Consider the following 19128-nt stretch of genomic DNA (forward strand, 5'->3'; position numbering starts at 1 on the left):
CAGAAAATATAGAAGACAAAAATTACCCTTAGTCTTACCTCCCAAAGATAATACACCATATATTATAAATTATTCTCAGGTATGGAATAGTCAACCCAATATCCATCAAGCCTTGAGGCAGGGTCAGGAAGGTGTATCAGTGACTCTGCATTACTCTGTTTAGCAAATTTCATTTGAGAAGCATTTATTAATGACTTCTTACAAGCCAGGCTCCATGCTAAATGCCAGGGATTCAGCAATGAACGAGGACAAAGAGCTTACATTCTGGTGGCAGGAGACAGACAAATAAAGAAATACAGACAACGTCATGTGGTGATGAGCACTACGAAGAAAAACAAAGCAGTGCCAACTGTGCAGAGTGCCGCGGGGAAGCAGCAGCGTGCATGTCAGCTGCCCCTCCTGGGAATATAAGCCGTCTTCAGAGAAACGATAATGACCAGGGCTAACATCAGAGGCAAACACCAAGGACATATGGGCAGGATCAGATGCCAGTGCCTGACATCAGGGCAGTGAGTGAACAGAGAGAGCCTCCAAGAAGCTGGGGCACTGCCATCTGGTTCTGGGAGTGTGACCTTTGGAAAGCCACCTGTTACTCTAAAGCTCAGTTTCCTCATCTATAAAAAGGGTATAATAACAGATATCTTATGTGGTTGCTGTGAGAATTTTACTAACAGAAACTATAGGTGAACTGACAATGAACAGATAGAATCTGCCAACAAAAACTATTCTGATACTAATAATCTTTTAAAAGTTATTTATTTATTTTCTTTTTAGAAATAGGGTCTTGCTCTGTTGCCCAGGATAAAGTGCAGTGGCACGATCACAGTCCACTGCAGCCTTAAACTCCTGGGCTCGAGTGATCCTCCTGTCTCAGCCTCTCAAGTAGCTGAGATTACAGGTGCATACCACTACATACAGGTAATTTTTTTCTTTTTTTCGAGATGGGGTCTTGCTATGATGCCCAGGTTGGTCTTGAACTCCTGGCCTCAAGTGATCATCCCACCTCAGCCTCTCGAGTAGCTGGGATTACAAGTGTGCTCCACTGTACCCAGCTAATATTAATATCTTTTTAATCAATGAAAAATTATCTACATTATTGTATTATATGCCTAATTTTACTTTCATTATGTGCAGATACACAAATTTATTCCTCAGAGGAAAGTATAAGAAAAGGTAAGCAATGGTGTTAAAAAAAAAAATATATATATATATATATATATGTATGTATGTGTATATATATATACATATAAAGGTATTATCCTAACCCAATAGCCAACTTTAGTATGAAACAGTAGTCTCTGTGGTAAGAAACAAAGGAGTCTATGAGCTAGAAACTGCCACCGCCATACACCGGACAGGCTGTGTCCTCCCTGGGCTCAGAGCTGCCCAGCCCAAGCAGACTGCAGTGGGAAAGGCGCCCCCTGCAGGCGGCTGAGAGAGAATCCTGATCTGCCTGGGCTGACCACAGTCAGAGGAACTAGTCCTTCTCTGGAGGCTTCCTGCCATTCTGACAGATTTGTGAAATGTGATTCAATAGGTCATTTCTTTTAAAACAAAAGTCTGAATAAGTGGCAGAGCAGTAAGCCCCAGGACAAGGCACCTTGCTAAGATGTCAGTAAAGCTGCGCATCCAGACCCTGCCCTTCCTCAGCGCAGTCCACAACCATCACGATCAAGACCCCAGACATAAAAGTCCTCCCGATAATGAGGTTTGCGACAATGTGCTGAGTTGTTCAGTGAGGGCAGAGGACGCTGGGTCCTGCTGATTTTAATCATTGGGGTAAAATAATTAGTTTCACACTAGTCAAAATTAAAGATGCTTTCTTTTTTTTTCAATTTCAGTTGATTGGTACTATAAATTTTCCTGACTTTTCTTCCCCCTAATTTTCGAGTTTTGATAAAATCATGATGATTATCAGTTTAAGAAAAATTCATGCTTAAATCCTGTAACTCGAAGGCGAAATTTCAGCATCAAAAGAAGATATGATTACATTAACCTAGCTTTTGCTATAAAATGATCTAATTCAATTTCTGTTTTTTCTAATATTAGCAAGATATATTAGGAATATTTCTTTAGTAAGACATAATACAGAATAAGGAATTAATCTTTGGCTTCGTGCTGTTGATTTAACCATAAAATAAGGTAAGATAAGAAGTAGCTGTAACCCCATCAAGTGTATCACAATTTTGTTTCGAGAAAAAATAAAATGAGCAAACTAACGGGGGAGAAACTAGCATTTGGAAAGCCAAGGAACACCATCTTGTCCATCCCCAGCACCATCCCGGGAAGTCTTCTGACCAAAGTGAATCTATGTGTTAGACACATGCCACCTGTGCCGGGGAGGACTGCTTCCACACAGTCCACCAGTAAGATGGAGGTTCCAGGCTTAGCCTGGAATCCCAGGTCATGGGGACTCCACGGCCTGGTAGTCCAGTCAAGTAGCTGGTGGGTGGACAACTTTCGACATTTATACCTTGTTCTTCTAGAACCGAAACAGATGTAAGATTATTACTTTGTAATTCACTATTTTGGAACTGCATTCATTTCAACTGAATATCATTTAAAGTTTGCCTTGCTGAACTTATTAGAAACATTTAACGAATGAAGGGAAAAGGAAGATTTCAGATGGCATCCAATTTATTTTAGAAAAAACACCTTTAAATCCTTCTGAAAAACATTTTTTTACCAAAGTAATTTAGAAATGAAAGGCTCATCAGACTCATCAACTAGTAAATCCTCTGCTTCCTAAGATACACACTATAAAAATTAAGGCATAAAATCAGGGCTGTGTCTGTACAACCTGAGCAGTTGCATGGGTGGTCCCAGACAGAGTCCCAGATGTTATTATACAAGTGAGTGAGAACTGGGAGGGATCTAGACTCAGAATTATTGTTACTTGCCCAAGGTACTGCTTACTCATAGCAAAACTAAGGCCAGTATGATAGACACTTTTCTAGAGAACACAAGAACAAGACAGAATCCTTGTCCTTAAGAAATAAAAAGGCTATGAAGATGAAATTGACTTCAGCTCTCCTTTTCCCAAATTTATTTGTTAATAATTAATATGTTATTTACATACTCCTTTTTATTTATTAAAGCAAGTTCCTATAGCCTTCTCTCTTTACAAACACTTAAGCAAGGATAGTTATTATATGTGCTTGCTTAAAGGTAGAAAAGCACTATTTCATAAAATATACTGTAATTAAACATTTTTACACATTTAGATTGGCTTAATTCCATTTGTTAATTTAATAATTCTGATTTTATAGTATTAACAGACATTTCTGACATATTCCCTTTCAATTCATAGAAATATTTTTCTTAATCTATGTAATATTTCTGATATAATATTGCCATGCCTGTATTTCTAAAATGTTTCTTGTTCCTTGAAGGCATGTAGTTTGCCTTTTTGTTTTTGTTTCCCTAGTGGCTCCCTGAACGAATGAACTAGTGAGAAGGGATTACATCTAAGGCCTGGGAAAGGGCACTACCAGTGACTCTATGAGTGGCCTCTGAAGCCAGCCCTCCTTGGTAGCCCTGCCACCTCTTAGCTGTGGGATGTGGGGAAATTACTTAACTGCTCAAGACTTTGGTTTTCTCATTTGCAAAATGTGGACAGCCTTACAGGGCTTCCCAAGATTATTCCCAACAGAATGGGCAAGTCAGCCTGGACATGAATCCTGGCTTGACCATTTTAGTCACTTATGCATCCTCACAAAATTGTTTACCTGCTATGCCTCAGTTTCTTTCTTTGTAGAGTGGAGTAATAACAGCACCTATCATATAGCATGTTGTGAGGATTAAATGAGTTAACACTTAGAACAGGACCCAGGACAAGTCTAATAAACGTTTGTTGTTATTACTAATAATAATTTTGGAGAAGATGCTCCTGACAATAAAATGGTTAGCAAAAAGAGGCCATATAATATTATCCCCTGAGATCTCTTTAAAAAAGCACAAACAGAAGAAAGTCATCTAGTTAAGAACAGAAACAGGCGATTCTAATGACCTCTTGGGTGAGGCTAAGTCTTTCTAGAGACATTAAAACTTCTGATACAAAGATGCAAGCTGAATATCTCACTAATAATGTGAGTAGTTAATTAAGAGGAGGAAGGAAAAAACCCTTCATTTGTTTAAAAGGACAACAGAGAAAAATGCACAGGGAAGAAAGGGCATTTACTGAATGGAACACTACGTGTTACAAGTGTCATCTGTCTTTCAGTGTTTGCTGAGGAAGGGAGACTCCACGGCGGTGACTATTTGGAATTGAACATCAGTAGCACTGGGATGCTCACGGCAATGAGAACTAGAGCAGGAACCCAGGAGGACGTGGGCCTTGGGGTGGAATGTGGTGGCAATGCCACTTGGGAGAGGAGAAAAGAGCAGCGGGTGCAGGAACACCGGCGCTCCCAGCTCGCAAACACTAGAGAGCACGGAGCACGGAACATGCCACTTTTACTGCAAACTGTTTCTGCTATGAACTTACACTCAGGATTTATGCCTTAATAAACTCCAAACAAAACGCTTTCTGACTATTTAATCAAACTGTGATGCAGGGGATCCAGTGGGCTGTGTTAATGTAAAAGGTCCTGGAGTTGAAGCAAAACTTGGCTCAGAGAACATTGGAATTGGAAGCAACTTCCAAGGTAATAATCCAATGTTCTCATTTTCTGGAGGAAAAGTAACTCATAGAGAGAGTAAGCAATTTTCCAAGGACACGACGTGGTTTGGATGAGAATTCTGCTGGGCTCTGTGCTTTTCAATTAAGCATCTTCATGTTCAATGATTCTGGAAATCGAGGGATTTATTCTAAAAAGAAATCTACACTGTAGAAACTACCTTCCCCGCTATTACCTCCTCCAGCATAAGCTCTTCCTTAGTTGTTCACAAGACTTATCAGACAGTTCAAGACTCAGTTTTCACTGGGTATGAGTGAAAAAAGAGATTCCAAGAATGAATTATTTGTGAGTATAGAGATCAACTTTGAAGATGACATGAAGACTTTATGGTCTTAAGGGTTAAATCGTAGTCCTACAGCCAACCTCAATTCTGAGAACAGGCTCTGACCTTGTCCAAGTTACACTCTGAGCAAAAGCCCACATTTTCTGTGCCTATCACGACTTACAAACTGCTCTTCCAACTGTCACTAAAGTTTTCTTCTTTCCATGACAGCCAAAGAAACCAAGTGGGCGACCACTGTGCCCAGGAAGACGGCAGGCTAGGCGGCGCTCACGGTGGGATGACTCATAGCCCTGCCTCTGCTTGGAGACACTCTGCTACATGTCACAGTTAACTGGAGCCAAAAGGGAACAGGCAGACTATGACTGCCAGCCGGGACTTAAATTCCTGTGGCTCACGTGGAATTGTAATGCAGAAAGCTGTTCATGACATGGTATGAAGAGAACCACGCAAAACACATGGGTCTTTGTCTGTTCTGACTTCACGCATAGGGGTAAGGACCACATGAAAAGGGTTCAGAAAAAAATGATGAGAGGGAGAAAGAGAAAGAAAGGAAGAAAGGAAGGAAGGAAGTTTTCCTAACAACAGAAAGAGTTGGAAAGTACATACAGCAAAGCCATGTAAGGCAAAGATACAATGGCAGCACTGAAATGCTTAAAATCTGTCTGAAGAAATCCTCAAAACACAAGACAATACACGTATAACTCATTTTTCAAACTGTAAAGTACTATAAACAAAAAGACCAGATTTTCTGAGAGATTCTAGGCACAAGCAGAGAACGTGCCTGGGCCTCAGGGTGCATCCGTAGGCTTCATAGGCGGGTTTGCTGAACAGATGCAAATGCCTCTAGAAAACACTGAGGCTCTCCCACAGGCAGACCTGACTGTTGTGAGGTGGTAAACATTCCACTACAGCTTCCCAGTGGGCACTCATCACCTTCATTCGGAATATCCCTGGTATTTTTAGAAGTGAGAGAACTCTGGGAATTGTGCCAGATTATCTCATTCTCTCCAAATTATCCATTAACGTCTAATTTAAATAAACGAAATATAAAGAAGGCGCTACATTCAAATGTCTTATTGATAAAAGTGACTTAGGAAAAATGCACACATACACACACACAAAAGATTAAAAAATTGATAAAACGATCATATGTGTATATGACAAAACCTACGTCGACTTCCAGGCATGTGGAATGTGAACAGCGCGTTTTGGGCATGGTTCCACTACTCCCCTGCTCCTCCCTCATCTTCCTCTTGGAAAGACATGCCTCCACTTCAGCTTCAGGCTTCATCTTCCTAAGACTGTCACTGGTGAGGGCTGGGAAAATGAGAACTAATGCTTACCTTGGGGACCAACTGGGAGAGATGTCCCGGTGACACCCTTCGGAGCACTCAGCTCATGGTTCTAAAGGTGATTACTGAGTGGGAGCAGCAAAGTCAGAACACAAAAGGACAAAGCCCAAGTTTTTAGTCAGAAACTTCTGATGCTACAGCTTGTGTCTTTTTCTCAACAAGCATTCGGAACTCCAGCACAGAGAGAGGGGTTTACTCCTCTATTAACATCACATGTAGGAAGAGCACTTACTGCAGCGACTGACGCATAAATGCTTAATGAATAGTGACTATAATTATCCTTCCCATCATCATGGGCAACTAAAGGACTGTGGGTTTGCATTAACCTCACAAATCTGTCAAGTAACAAATAATGGACTTTTACAATATGTTTATAATGCTAAAATATTGAAGGACTAGCATATTAACAAACTTTCTACAACTTACTGCAATGCATTTTGGAGAGGGTTTGTTTTTTGTTTTTTACCTTGTGGTCCATACTGGCTCATCTGTGGACCGTAAGTCCCACTTGAGTTACTCTGCTGAAAGCTACTGATTCCAGGATGCATCTGGCCCCCAGGAGAAGGATGAGGCGACATGGAGGGTCCTGTCTGTTGAGGTCCATACTGAGACATCTGCGGGTTTCTTTGTGTGCCTGCCATAAACCCTAAGTGGGAAATAAATACAAACATATAAATGTAGGTGCTTCATAAGCTTTGCACACATGAAAATGGAAATGGAATTGAGCGGAAGGTGGCAGGGGAGAAGGGTGGTACTGCAAGATGTCCCTAAAGAAGCATCTAGGCCAGGCGTGGTGGCTCACGCCTCTAATCCTAGCACTCTGGGAGGCTGAGGCGGGCGGATTGCTCTAGGTTAGGAGTTCGAAACCAGCCTGAGCAAGAGCGAGACCCCGTCTCTACTATAAATAGAAAGAAATTAATTAGCCAACTAATATATATAGAAAAAATTAGCCAGGCATGGTGGCACATGCCTGTAGTCCCAGCTACTTAGGAGGCTGAGGCAGGAGGATCGCTTGAGCCCAGGAGATTGAGGTTGCTGTGAGCTAGGCTGACGCCATGGGACTCACTCTAGCCTGGGCAACAAACTCTGTCTCAAAAAAAGAAAAAGAAAGAAAAGAAACATCTAAAGACATTTCACGGGGCCACCCTGGTCCTAACCTGAATTTTCACTAGTGTTCTTGGGAACCCAGTGGACTGTGGACTTGAACTAGGGAAATGGAGAAGGGGAAGAAAAGGCAACCAGGCTTAAGTTGTGTTATAGAAGAAGCCCCGACATAAAGCTACAAGAAGAGCTAGGACCCCTGAACTACACGCCCACCGGCCCTGAGGCTGGCACTCTGTGCACACCCACCTCACAGCCCTGCTCGCTTTCTGGCTTCTGCAATGCAGGTCTCTGGTCACTCAAAAAACCTGCTCCGTAAACCCAGGGCAGCAGCCAGCTCTTCCCTGTACAGTGCTGTTTTCTCCCCTCTGGTCTCCCAGAGCAGCAGCTATTCAACTTGACTCCCCAGTAGCCTGAGGACCTTCGAATACCTGATTCAGACTGCACTGTCCCTTACAGGTAAACTGTGGCCAGCTGGAAGGTTTGAATTGTATCCTGCTTTTCCCAAATGGAACCTGTGACTTCCTCCCTCAAGCGCGCTGTGCCCAGGGCCACCCCCACCTGTGTGAAGGCACCACCCTCCCTCTCCTGTCAGAAACGGGACAGCCCCGGGCCTGCTCTTTCCTTCTTCCCTCTACGTGTGACCCATCCATCGGCACGTCCTACTGACTCTACTTCTGACACGGATCCTGAGCGGTTCTACTTCCACCAAGGCCGGCCTGGCTACCGTCTCCTCCTCTCACCCACATGCTACACGGTCTCACCGATCTCCCAGCACCCCCATCCCTACTGTCTTGCTCCTTTTTGATTCATTTTCCATGAAGCTGCCAGAATTATCTTCTGGGAATAAAAAGGGAAATTAGAACATCTCTCTCCACTGCATAAAACCCTTCAAGGCTTCCCACCACAGCTAGAATCAAATGCAAATACGGGACTTGGTCTCTGGCCTCTGAGATCTCAGTGGTCCGGCCCCGTTTCCTCCAGCTTTCTCTCCCTCTGCCCCCGGCCAGCCCACGGCCTGCGGAGCTCCCGAAAGACAGCAGCAAGCCCTTTCCCCAAAATGCTGTCACCTGCTCTCTGCACTGTGCCTCCTCCTCATCCTTCAGCTCAGCCTTCCCTGACCACCCAATCTGAAGTCATACCAACCCTCACTGTTTGTCACTTGCCTTTCTTCATAGCACCTTTCCTAACCTGTACTCATTTTATTACTGATTCACTTACCATCTCTCTTCCCACTAAAACATAAGCACCCGAGGGCAAGGATCATGTCTAGGTTCACTGCTGCATCCAAAGTGCCCAACAGAGTGTGTGGCACACAGCGGTTATCAAAATCTATTTTTTTTTTAAATGAATGGATGTTAAATTTCTCATACACCCAACAGAGTGCTGAGCACACACAGTAGGTGCGTGGTGGGTAGCTATTTCAAAGCGATGAAGAAAACATACCTTTAAATTATGCAGAACTATAATGTCAGGTACATCCACATATCAGGAGTTCAGGCAAATATGAGTATGTAGAAAGAACTGTGAAATACTCATTTGGACAAAGAGTGCCCCAAATCAACACATATATCTAAGAAAAAGCTAACGTTATCAAATTAGCATACTAACAAAGGGCAGTTTGAAAAGTGACTCTCAGAACCCAGGAGTTCACACTGGTCAGAGAGCACCTGTCACCAAGCGACCGCTCTGGCTGGAAGTGGGCGGGTTTCCGCCTGCTCCAGCGACCCTAGAGCAGTAGCTTCCAAAGAAAGCCCACTGAGGCAGGCAGAAGGTGAGACAATGTCTAGATCTAAGGTCAGCTTAAATTTAGGAGGTTAAATGGTACATTGTATTTATACAGACTATGGTTTACATTTTTCAGTAAGAAAAAAAAAGAGATCTTTTAACATTGCTTCTAAAGAGATAGATATAAAAGTAAGCACAGCTAGTTCTTATTATCCTATTTACTTTATTTATAAAGATAAGCCTTATGAAATTGGGCTCAATTGGTAGCTCCCAGATATAAATCATCATGGAAAACGTTTGCTTTTTCAAATCTGAAAACAAACAGAAATCAGAGTACTAAAATTACTACAAATGATTGCATCTTAAGATGTTACATGAAATATTTATCTAAGCTTTACTGTAAAATTCTCAAGAGTTTCAGATAGAGTCCTGTTTAATAAAAAATGTGTTTCAATTCCACACAGATTGTGTGGGACTCCTCCCTATTTTCTTTAAGGAGGATGACTGCTTTTTCTTCATTAGCTAAGAAAACAACACAGGTCTTTTGATTAGCATTAAATCTCACTTCCACTATGAAGGTGTCCATGCCAAAGGATTTAGAACCTCTGACACTATACCATATCTTTAAAGTTACTGTTGCCTCTGGAATACTTGCTATAGGCTTAAGGTTTATTCAAATGAGTTCTAAGAATTCTTACCTGGGCAAGTTATTTCTTTATTTCTATTTACTTAGTCCTTAAAAATACCTATGTTACATTCTACTTGAACGATCTAAATTATCACTGGCATTTTGCATAAAATCAAGTTCGGAAGTAGGTGAAACGAAAGCTAATTCAAATGGAACATGTGACGACATCAAATGCCCATGACTCAGGGACAAAGTTCTATAGGTGTGGAAACCACCTCCTTACATAGAAATTAAAATCAGAAAGCTAACTGTTCTCCCTGTATACTTTTCCAATGGCACCACTAAAATGAGCTTCCTGAAAAGTTGTTTTATATTTGGTGAGATACAGCCCTTTCCCTGTGTCCCCTACAACCATGAAAGAAAAAGGTGACACATATCCTTGGCTCCTTTCTAACCTATCATCATCTAACAGCAGTCGACTGGGGACAGAAGGCCTAAATTACCTAGATGATGGCTATGTAGACAGACGTAGAACAGAATCTCGCAGGGGAGACTGATACATAAACAAATATATTGCAGTGGGTATTGAACCCAACTAGCTGTGTGACTTTTGGCAAATAGTAACTTCTCTGAGCCTTAGTTCTCTCATCTAAAGATGAAGATGAGGTTTCTACAAAGATCAACTAAGACAATATGTGGAACTGTTCTATAATGTGTAACATGATATACACAAGTAGGACATCGTGATGTTAGTTTTGGGTTTATAAACTGGTAAGAGTATTTTTTAATTCCTGGATATCTCACATATTCAGATGTTTCCAGCTAGAATGAACAAACTAGTTTTTATTTCTACATCTGTTTTTTATTTAAATATCTGAATTCACATCACTGTAGTACTTGTGGAACTATATATGATTGCTAAAGGGCTAGAAAGGGTATATTATGGGCAGTAACCCTCCCATTCCTATCTTACACTACACAGTTCCCTTCGCCAAAGGCAAATGGTTTTTCAGTGTATCTTTTTCAAAGATTTTATGATCTATGGTTGTGTTTTATTCTGTACTTTTCTTATCATGAGTAAATGTGAACATTGCTTAATATCTGTTTTTATTTTCTTTTCAGAACAGTTTATATCATTTCTCTATTTTTCTATTGGTCATTCTATCTCATGAGGTATTTCATCTTGCAGATATAGCTTCTATTACCAAACAGTTGAATGGTTCACCAAAGCTTCTGTATGTGCGATCCTGTGGAATTCTGGTCTTTTAGTTTGAGTAATACTGGCAGAGGCCATATATTGCCATAGCACAAAATGGTATGGTCTTACTTGTATTACTGAAAGCTAATTCTACTGTCAAATGCACTTTGAAGCAAGGACCGATGGGGAGAAAGTTTAAATGTTAGGGGGCCGCTTAGGAGGGTATATAAGTGATACATAATATATAATCACATTTAAATGCCAGCAGTATTCCACTAAAAAAGCCTTCCATTATAGATATATTTTTAAACGTTATTGAATACTGCCATAATCTAAACAAATTGATGAAAAATTAGAAGACAAAAGTTAGCTAAAATAGTATTTATACTTTTCATCCTAAATACAGAAACTATGCACATCTATTATTTGTTTCCTCATCTATAACATGGGGACCATAATATCTAACTCATTGGGTTGTATGGATTAAATGAGATAATACATGAAAAACACTTCTAAAGGGCCTCGCACGCAGCACACTTTCAATAAATAGTAGCTATTATGGCTATTACACATTCAAAAGGTGGATCAAGACAGGAAGTGTGGAAACGACCAGAACACTGGGCCAGGATATGAGTCCTGGGACTTCTGCCTTTCTGTGGAGGTTTTAGCCAGTAACTTCACCTTTCCGGCCTCAGTTTCCTCACCTGTTAAAGGGGGGGGTGCTCACTAGTTGTAGGAGCACTTCTAGCTCTAGTTCTCTATGATCCTTGTTTAAACATTTTTCTTTTCTAGGAAACATATAAATCAGGTTTGTAATCTCCATGTATATTTATTTGAGGGCAGTCTTTTATTGAAATCTTTATTTTTGAAGGAAATACATTTTTAAATGTTTTTCCCCCAATCAGATTTCCACCAAGAATTTTGTACCTATTTGTAGTGACATATGTATTTGAATGTATTTTACTTCTTTTATAAAATTATTATAAAGTGGCAGCTTAAAATAGAGTATGAGGATAGAAAAACTGACAGCTGAGAGAATCCAGTTGCATTTTTTAAAAGGTGTGAAAATTTTCTAAAGCCAGCTGAGTTTAGAAGACCAAACATTTTAGTAAGGGAAATTTAGAAAGCATAAAATGAATTTCCTATATGTTATGAAAGCATATTGAGTTACTAAATGTATTATGGAATTATATGTCCCAAGTAAATATCTAACATGGGAAAATTCAAACTTTGGACAAAGTACTAAATTAGATAATTATTATTTACACTATATAAAGCAAAGTATCTTAGAAATTTCATATGAAAATATAATTCATATATTTCTTCCATAAGGTAAGTCTATGGAATGTTTTTCATAAGTGAATTTACTATTTTTGAGTCTTGCATTACGTGTACATATTGTCAAACATTTGTAATATATAACATTCTAAGTGAAAAGAGGCACATTTCTGATATGAAAAAACAGAGCTGCCCTTTAGGGAAAAAAAAAAATTCAAGCAAATGCTATGTCCTCAGAGAGAAAGTACAGTAGCGGACTAGGAGAAGCACGCAACACTCTGGGTCTGTCTGAACCAGACGTGGGCTGGAGGCTGCCTCTTCCACCCACGGGGCAGGACCCATGGGCTCTTTTGTATGGAATAGTGAATGCCCTTCTCACCCTGGCTAACAAGATAGTTCTGAGAGACAAGTAAGAAAAATGCATGCAAGAGTGCTTTGCTAAACTGAAAAACACCATGAAAATGCCATACAAAGGCATTACTGTTGCCTTTACAGTGATTCTATGAGCCCTTTATTCATTGCGTGAGTTCCAATCTAAGCTATCAAACTGGCAACTCAATCCACGATAATGTTACACAAATCTCCTACCAGCATGCCCCAATTTTACTCTAGCATTCATGGAACTGTGGTAAGAACAAGAGAATATTTTTTTAAAAAACAAAAGATGTGATCCTTGCCTTCCAGGAACTTAAAATTTAGTCAAACAGAAAAACCTACCAACAGGGAAAAATTATAAACTACAATTATAAAGCAACTTATAATTTTGTATAAGATGAAAAACAGTAATATCTCAGTCAACGGAATATCACTTTCTTTCTCTTCATTTACTAATCATTCATGGGGTACCAGATGCAGGTGACTTCTGGGTGCTGGGACATGAACAATGAGCAAAACAGACACAGTAGCTGCCCTCGAAGACCTTAAATTCTGGTGGGAGAGACAGACATCCAACAAATAACTCCAATACATGATGAGCGTAATAAAAGAAAAGTACAGGTGCCATGAGAGTATCAGGGGAGGACCTGATTCAGATTGGGGAAGAAGGAAGGTTTCCTTGAAAAAGTCATATTTAAGCTGAGACCTGTCGATGTATAGGAATGGCCCAGGCAACTCTGGCCAGGTGGCTTCTCAGAAGTGCCACTGGGACAAAAAGATGTCTGGCCACGGAGGTGGAAGTGCTAAAGTATGTACTTGGAAGCTCAAGTTCCTCTGTTCCGCTGCTGAGACCCAGAGGTCACAGGGTACCCTTTTATTTGGGGGGGCATAACACTGTACCCCTACTCCAAATCCTCACCTAGCCCGGCTGCTAAACATCAAGCAACAAGCACCACGGAAAAGCAGCGTCAGCCCGTACCATCCCCGCCCGCTAAGCTCTGAGCACCGCCATCCGTGCCCGTCCTTTGGCTTTCCCCCTCTCAGAAGGGTCTTGTGCTTGTGCCCAAGGGTGGTGCCTCACTTAGGCTCCGAACACTGCCCTGTCTCTCGGGGATCGGTCACTGACTCTCGACTGACTGCTCAGCCCAGCACACCAGGTTTTTCAACATCCTGCCTGACCCATCTTCATTCAGATCCATTTAATTTTCCTTTACAAAAGCAGCTTAATAAATCTGATCGTCTGGTTCTTATCTCATAGTGTATTCAAAAAATCATTTCCAAGGAAAGGAAGACAGCTATTTGAGAAAGGACCGTTTTGAGTAGGAACAACTGACAGCTGACAGCTAGGCAAGGAAGAAAAAAGAGTCTAACAGGCCAGGAAGCACGAATATTCCCACCACCTAAGGATCTGCCAGACACGTCCACTCTGCTCCTCTCCGTGCCACCACAGTCGTGAGGAGTGTGGGTTCTGCAGTCTGAATGCCTAGCCAAACTGTGGCTTCGCCACTTAGTAGCTGGGTAACTTGGGGCAAGTTAGTTAACTGCCAAGCCTCAGTTTCCTCTTCTGAAAATGTAGGAGTGACAACTGAGCCTATCTCGTAAGATTAAATGAGACAATGCGTAAGGCACACAATTCAGTGCCGGCACACACTAGAGGCTCAGTAAGTAATAGCTACTATTATTCATATTATTTTTAATACAGCCCACCATTTATTTTGTGCCTGAATTACTCCAAGTTTCCAAACTAGTCCCTCTTGCCAAGTTTCCCTGCAAACCATTTCTGAAGCCAGGAAGCGCTGTGAAGTCCACGGATGGTGGGTAGTTCCCAGAGAGGCGACTACACCTGCAAGCCTCCTGGCAAGCAGCCCAAGGCCCTCCCCTCGGAGCACATGGCCCTGGGGCTGGGCCTCCCTGTCCCACCCCTCCTCCACTAGAGCCAGTAGAGCTGAGGTTCACTATCCAGAAAGCACTGCCCCTTTCCAGATAACTGGATCCAGAAATAATTGGCTCAGAAAAGCCAGGCGTGTCAGTTTCAGGCCACTCAACCAACAGCTACATTACTGATCAGCTCTCATCAGCCTAAGACTCAGTGTACCTCCTTCCTGGCAGATTCCCTACAGTTTGCCTGAGTGAGTGAGAGAGAGAGAGAGAGAGAGAGAGAGACAGACAGACAGACAGACAGACAGACAGACAGACAGACAGACAGACAGATAAACTCAAGACTCAGAGAGAGACACACACAGATACAAACTCAAGACTCCTGAGAGAGAGAGAGAAACTCGAGACTCCTGAGTAAGTGAGAGAGGGAGAGAGGGAGAGAGGGGGAGAGAGGGAGAGAGGGGGAGAGAGGGAGAGAGGGAGAGAGGGAGAGAGGGAGAGAGGGGGAGAGAGGGAGAGAGGGAGAGAGGGAGAGAGGGGGAGAGAGGGAGAGAGGGAGAGAGGGAGAGAGGGGGAGAGGGGGAGAGAGGGAGAGAGGGAGAGAGGGGGAGAGGGGGAGAGGGGGAGAGAGGGAGAGAGAGAGAGAGAGAAACTCAAGACTCAGAGAAAGAAACTCAAGACTCCTGTCAAGTGCCTGAACAGACTCTCGATGTCCAGGGCAAGGATCTTGACTTCCGTTTACCACTGGATCTCAAGCACCTATGACAATGACAAGCTTGATAAACATCTATGTAATGGAGGAATCAATCCACTAGGTTTTTTATTTTTGTTTTTTTGGTGGGTAGGGTTTACAGGAAGGCCAGGGTCTAACAGAAGACTATTTTCTTTCTAGCTAGAAGGAAGAACACCCAGGAACTTGGCCAAGGGTAAGGGTGTACTGCTCTTCTGCCAGGGCCTTCTGAGCTCTGGAATCCGGGTGATAAAAGCCCAACTGTGGGCAGGGTCATTTCAATTGCCTGGTAGGAGGCTAACAACTTGTCCTAAAGTTAATTCTAAAGGTACACTGTTAATTTAGATATTTGATTACAATGTGATCATTGTCTGAATTCCAAATTCTCTATAACTAATAGCTATAGATGAGATTCATGGTACATTTCCAGGACCCTCTCTGGAGTCATTCAGTCTGCACTTTTAAAGGATTGCTTTATTTACGGTCATTCTCATATGGATAACAGTAGTATCAATGGAAAATTCCTACACAATCCATTCTTGTTGCATGGCAGAGTAAGTACTGTTAAGTGTAAGTCTAGGAAAAATACTACTTCACTCACTGTTACTAGAGACCAGTATTACAGATTAAACCAAGAGATACTTTTTTTTATTTAAAAAAAAAATAAACCCTTTCATTACTAGCTTAGAAAACTGGCCTAACAGAGAATTAGCATTTCTAAAAGGTTTATCTATATTATTATTTGATAAATGAGTTTTCAAGATTTAGCATTGTCCTATTTGTGGTTTTCTTTAGCATTGTCTACTTGTGGTTCGCTTAGTGGATATTTTTCCTAGTTTAAAAAAATGCTATATATGAATCTCCTATTTGTAAAAAGAAAATCCTTACTAAAAGAAAGATCCAATGCTGTCTAAACATTAGTAGACCAAAAAATTTTTAAAGCCGCTGATTTATAAAGTCATTATACACAAATCACATTTTCCCTATAAGAGATGAAACAACGCAGCATATTTTTATGCAGCGGGAATGCAAAACAATTCTTCCCTGGACAACACAGAGATACAGCTTACATTTAGAGGCAATAAAAAATTTTCAAAAATAGAATAAAATTATATTTAATTTAAAAAATAAACATAGTCCTCAAAGCAGAGTAGGGGGAGATGACGTACAAGAAACAGAGAGGAAGCTCCAAGAACACAAACAGGCAATGACAGGTTGTCAAAACTCCAAAATTGTCAGTGATGGGTTAAATTAAAGTAATATCCAATGAAAATATATCTCTAAGTTGAAGGATATTACAAAACTGATTTCGAAAAAAAGTGAAAAAGGGAAAGTGTAACGAGGAAATTTCAGAAAATTCAGAAACTGGAAGGAATTTTAACATGGATCTTCGCTTCCAACTGTATATTTTTTTCCTATTCACGGGACACAACAAATTATGCAATGTAAGTATTAGAGACTTTAAATCCTGTTGGAAAAGCAGAGTTAAGCACAAAGCCCAACTCATTGTTCATCCTACCCAGGAAAGATAGAACAGCAAACAGAGAAAGCGAGTGCCCAGGCTAACGATGCAGGAGAGCACAGACCCAATTATACAAAAATTTAATTTCTTCATCAAAGGTGCCTCTTTAGCTAGCAGAGAGCTGCAGCACTGTAGGATACCAATAAGACATCCAAGGTTCTATAAGCCACCAAAAAGCAAAGCACATTCTTCCTTTGGCACATGGACAATTTATTTTCATGTTGGCATCTGTTAAAAATTCACAGAATAACTGTCTTGTTTCTTCAAGCCAGTTCAATAAAGGCTGCCTCCCCACATGTGTGAAATCTCGGTCACACGCCGCACACCTTAGCGGTGTCTCCAACTAGAAAGAGAGAGCCATTTCTCTTCACAAATAGGTGTCAGATTCCCATTTGGAGAGAAAAATAGATTTTAAAAAATATTCTTGTTACATTTTAATATCTTCAGTGTTTATTTGCCTGCCTGCTTCTCTTCACAACATGAATTGCTTTGAGGAAGACAGAAACTAATGACCCATTCAAGGCTTTAGCCCAGGCCCCCCGTGTTCCACCAGCTGTGCTATTAGGTTAACTGGCAGAATCGCTCCCTCTTCTCTCCCTGCTACTGCAGCGCCCTAAACATGGAGGCGCGCACAATAACATCTAAGCCGTCCCTACCCACCCCCACAAAACCCGCTCAGCTACTGACATCATCTATCACTGGGTAAGTGAGACTGGGGAGGGATCAGCTGATACGCAGATGGTAGATGGGGACAGAACAGCCAGTCTTTCCTGACACAAACCTTTTAAGTTTAAGCTACAAAAGTCAGCTTCAGTGCTGAGGGCAAAGACAATGTATGTATGTCACTATGTGCTGGAAGAAGCAATGAAACTACTTTTCAAGGCTTTTAATCCAGGTCCCACCTGATGTGTCTGTACCCCATGCTTATGATTACTATTTTCATAGCACTCTGCAATTTTTAACTTCAGATACAAAATCTCATTTGATTGTGCAATAAATCTACGGGACACTAATCCTCATTTTTACATATGAGGATATAGAGAATTAATGAATTGTCCAAGGTCACAAAACTAGTTGGTGGTAAAGCTTGCACCTAAACCCAGATTTTCTGATTTCAAAGTCCCTGAAGTGAGAAACAGTAGGTAAAATATGGGGCGCTGGAGTTTTGAAACTGCAAGGCCATGGTCCTCACACTCACACAGCTCTGTCCCAGAGACAGTTCAACTGTTAGCTGCAATCCCAGCTGTTAATGGCCCTGAATACTGTACACTGCTGGGCTGCATTCAGATGCCACTTAACCTATAAGGGGCAGCACTGTGACAGGTTATGCTTCATTCATCTGTTCATCCAGCAAGCACTGACTTCACCAGGCACCAGGATGAGGACCTGAAGGGTTGGTAAAAGGCAGGCAAGAAGACCCCAGTGGGGTGCAGCTGACATAGGTGGGTGGCAAAAGTGTTCCAGTTGGCAAGAAAAGTTTGAAGTTTATGTAAAGATTCCCAAAGGACATTTAGTGTGGCAGGAGACTGTGAGATAGAAGAGTGAGACCAGAGGGGGCAGGCGGGGCTGGGTAAGGAGAGGCCTCATAACCAGGCAAGGACAAGCTACTGAAGGCACCTAGGAGGGGAATGATACAACCTCACCAGCCTGGGAAGATCACTCCGGGTGCAGCATGGAAAATGGACTGGAAGGGCTCACTGCTGGGGACAAGAACAGCGGGGAGGTTGCTGAAGTTACCTAGGTGGCCTGGACTCAGGTAGTGACAGTAGGTACCAAGAAAAGGGGACATATGGAAACGACCTTGGGGGAAGAGTCAGAAGAACACGGTGACTAATTAGTTTGGGGCAGATGCGGGAGAAAAAGGCACTAAGGACGGCTTACAGTTTTCTGACTTGGGAAAAAGGACAGACACTGCTCTTTCACCAAGGTAGGGAATTCAAAAAGAACAGGAGAAAAACATGTTATAAATCAGTGTGTGCAATACACCATGTGAAATTTACCTAAGATCCAGATGTTCTCAAATACTTTCACTGAAGAATAATGAGCCAATTATAAATGAATGTTAATTATTAAAAGCATGCTTTAACTGGCAATTCAAAAAAATACTGTATAATAACAAGAGTGACAAAACTATGCTTCTTTTAAAATATTCTAGAAGTTAGACTGATGATTCCTTAATGAATATAAATGGAATCTTACTGTGTGTGATAACTGTCTACCCAGCTTTTTGATGACCATATTTGTGGACAGTAGACTTAAGAGGAAACTTAATGTTAAATCTAACCTAAGTCCTATACTATTATTCCCTTCACTACTGACTAGCTTCCCCAGAGGCAGAGTTCTGAGGCTGAATAAATTAGAAACAGCTTTCTAGAG

At 41.5% G+C, this 19128-nt stretch overlaps 1 protein-coding gene across 9 annotated transcripts in view; it reads right to left on the bottom strand.

Moving 5' to 3' along the window:
- Positions 1–19128, bottom strand: part of ARID1B (AT-rich interaction domain 1B) — a 400901-nt gene that overhangs the window by 63378 nt on the left and 318395 nt on the right. For 7 of the 9 annotated variants that reach the window (XM_076002845.1, XM_076002844.1, XM_012759582.3 and 4 more), the window contains one exon: positions 6781–6960. The exons of the other annotated variants lie outside the window; for them this stretch is intronic. In XM_076002845.1, the coding sequence (XP_075858960.1) occupies positions 6781–6960 (180 nt within the window). The remainder of the gene's footprint in view (positions 1–6780; positions 6961–19128) is intronic. 9 annotated transcript variants of the gene reach the window in all.

This window comes from Microcebus murinus, chromosome 5 (genome assembly GCF_040939455.1).
Source record: "Microcebus murinus isolate Inina chromosome 5, M.murinus_Inina_mat1.0, whole genome shotgun sequence".
In the NCBI taxonomy this organism is placed as follows: domain Eukaryota; kingdom Metazoa; phylum Chordata; class Mammalia; order Primates; family Cheirogaleidae; genus Microcebus; species Microcebus murinus.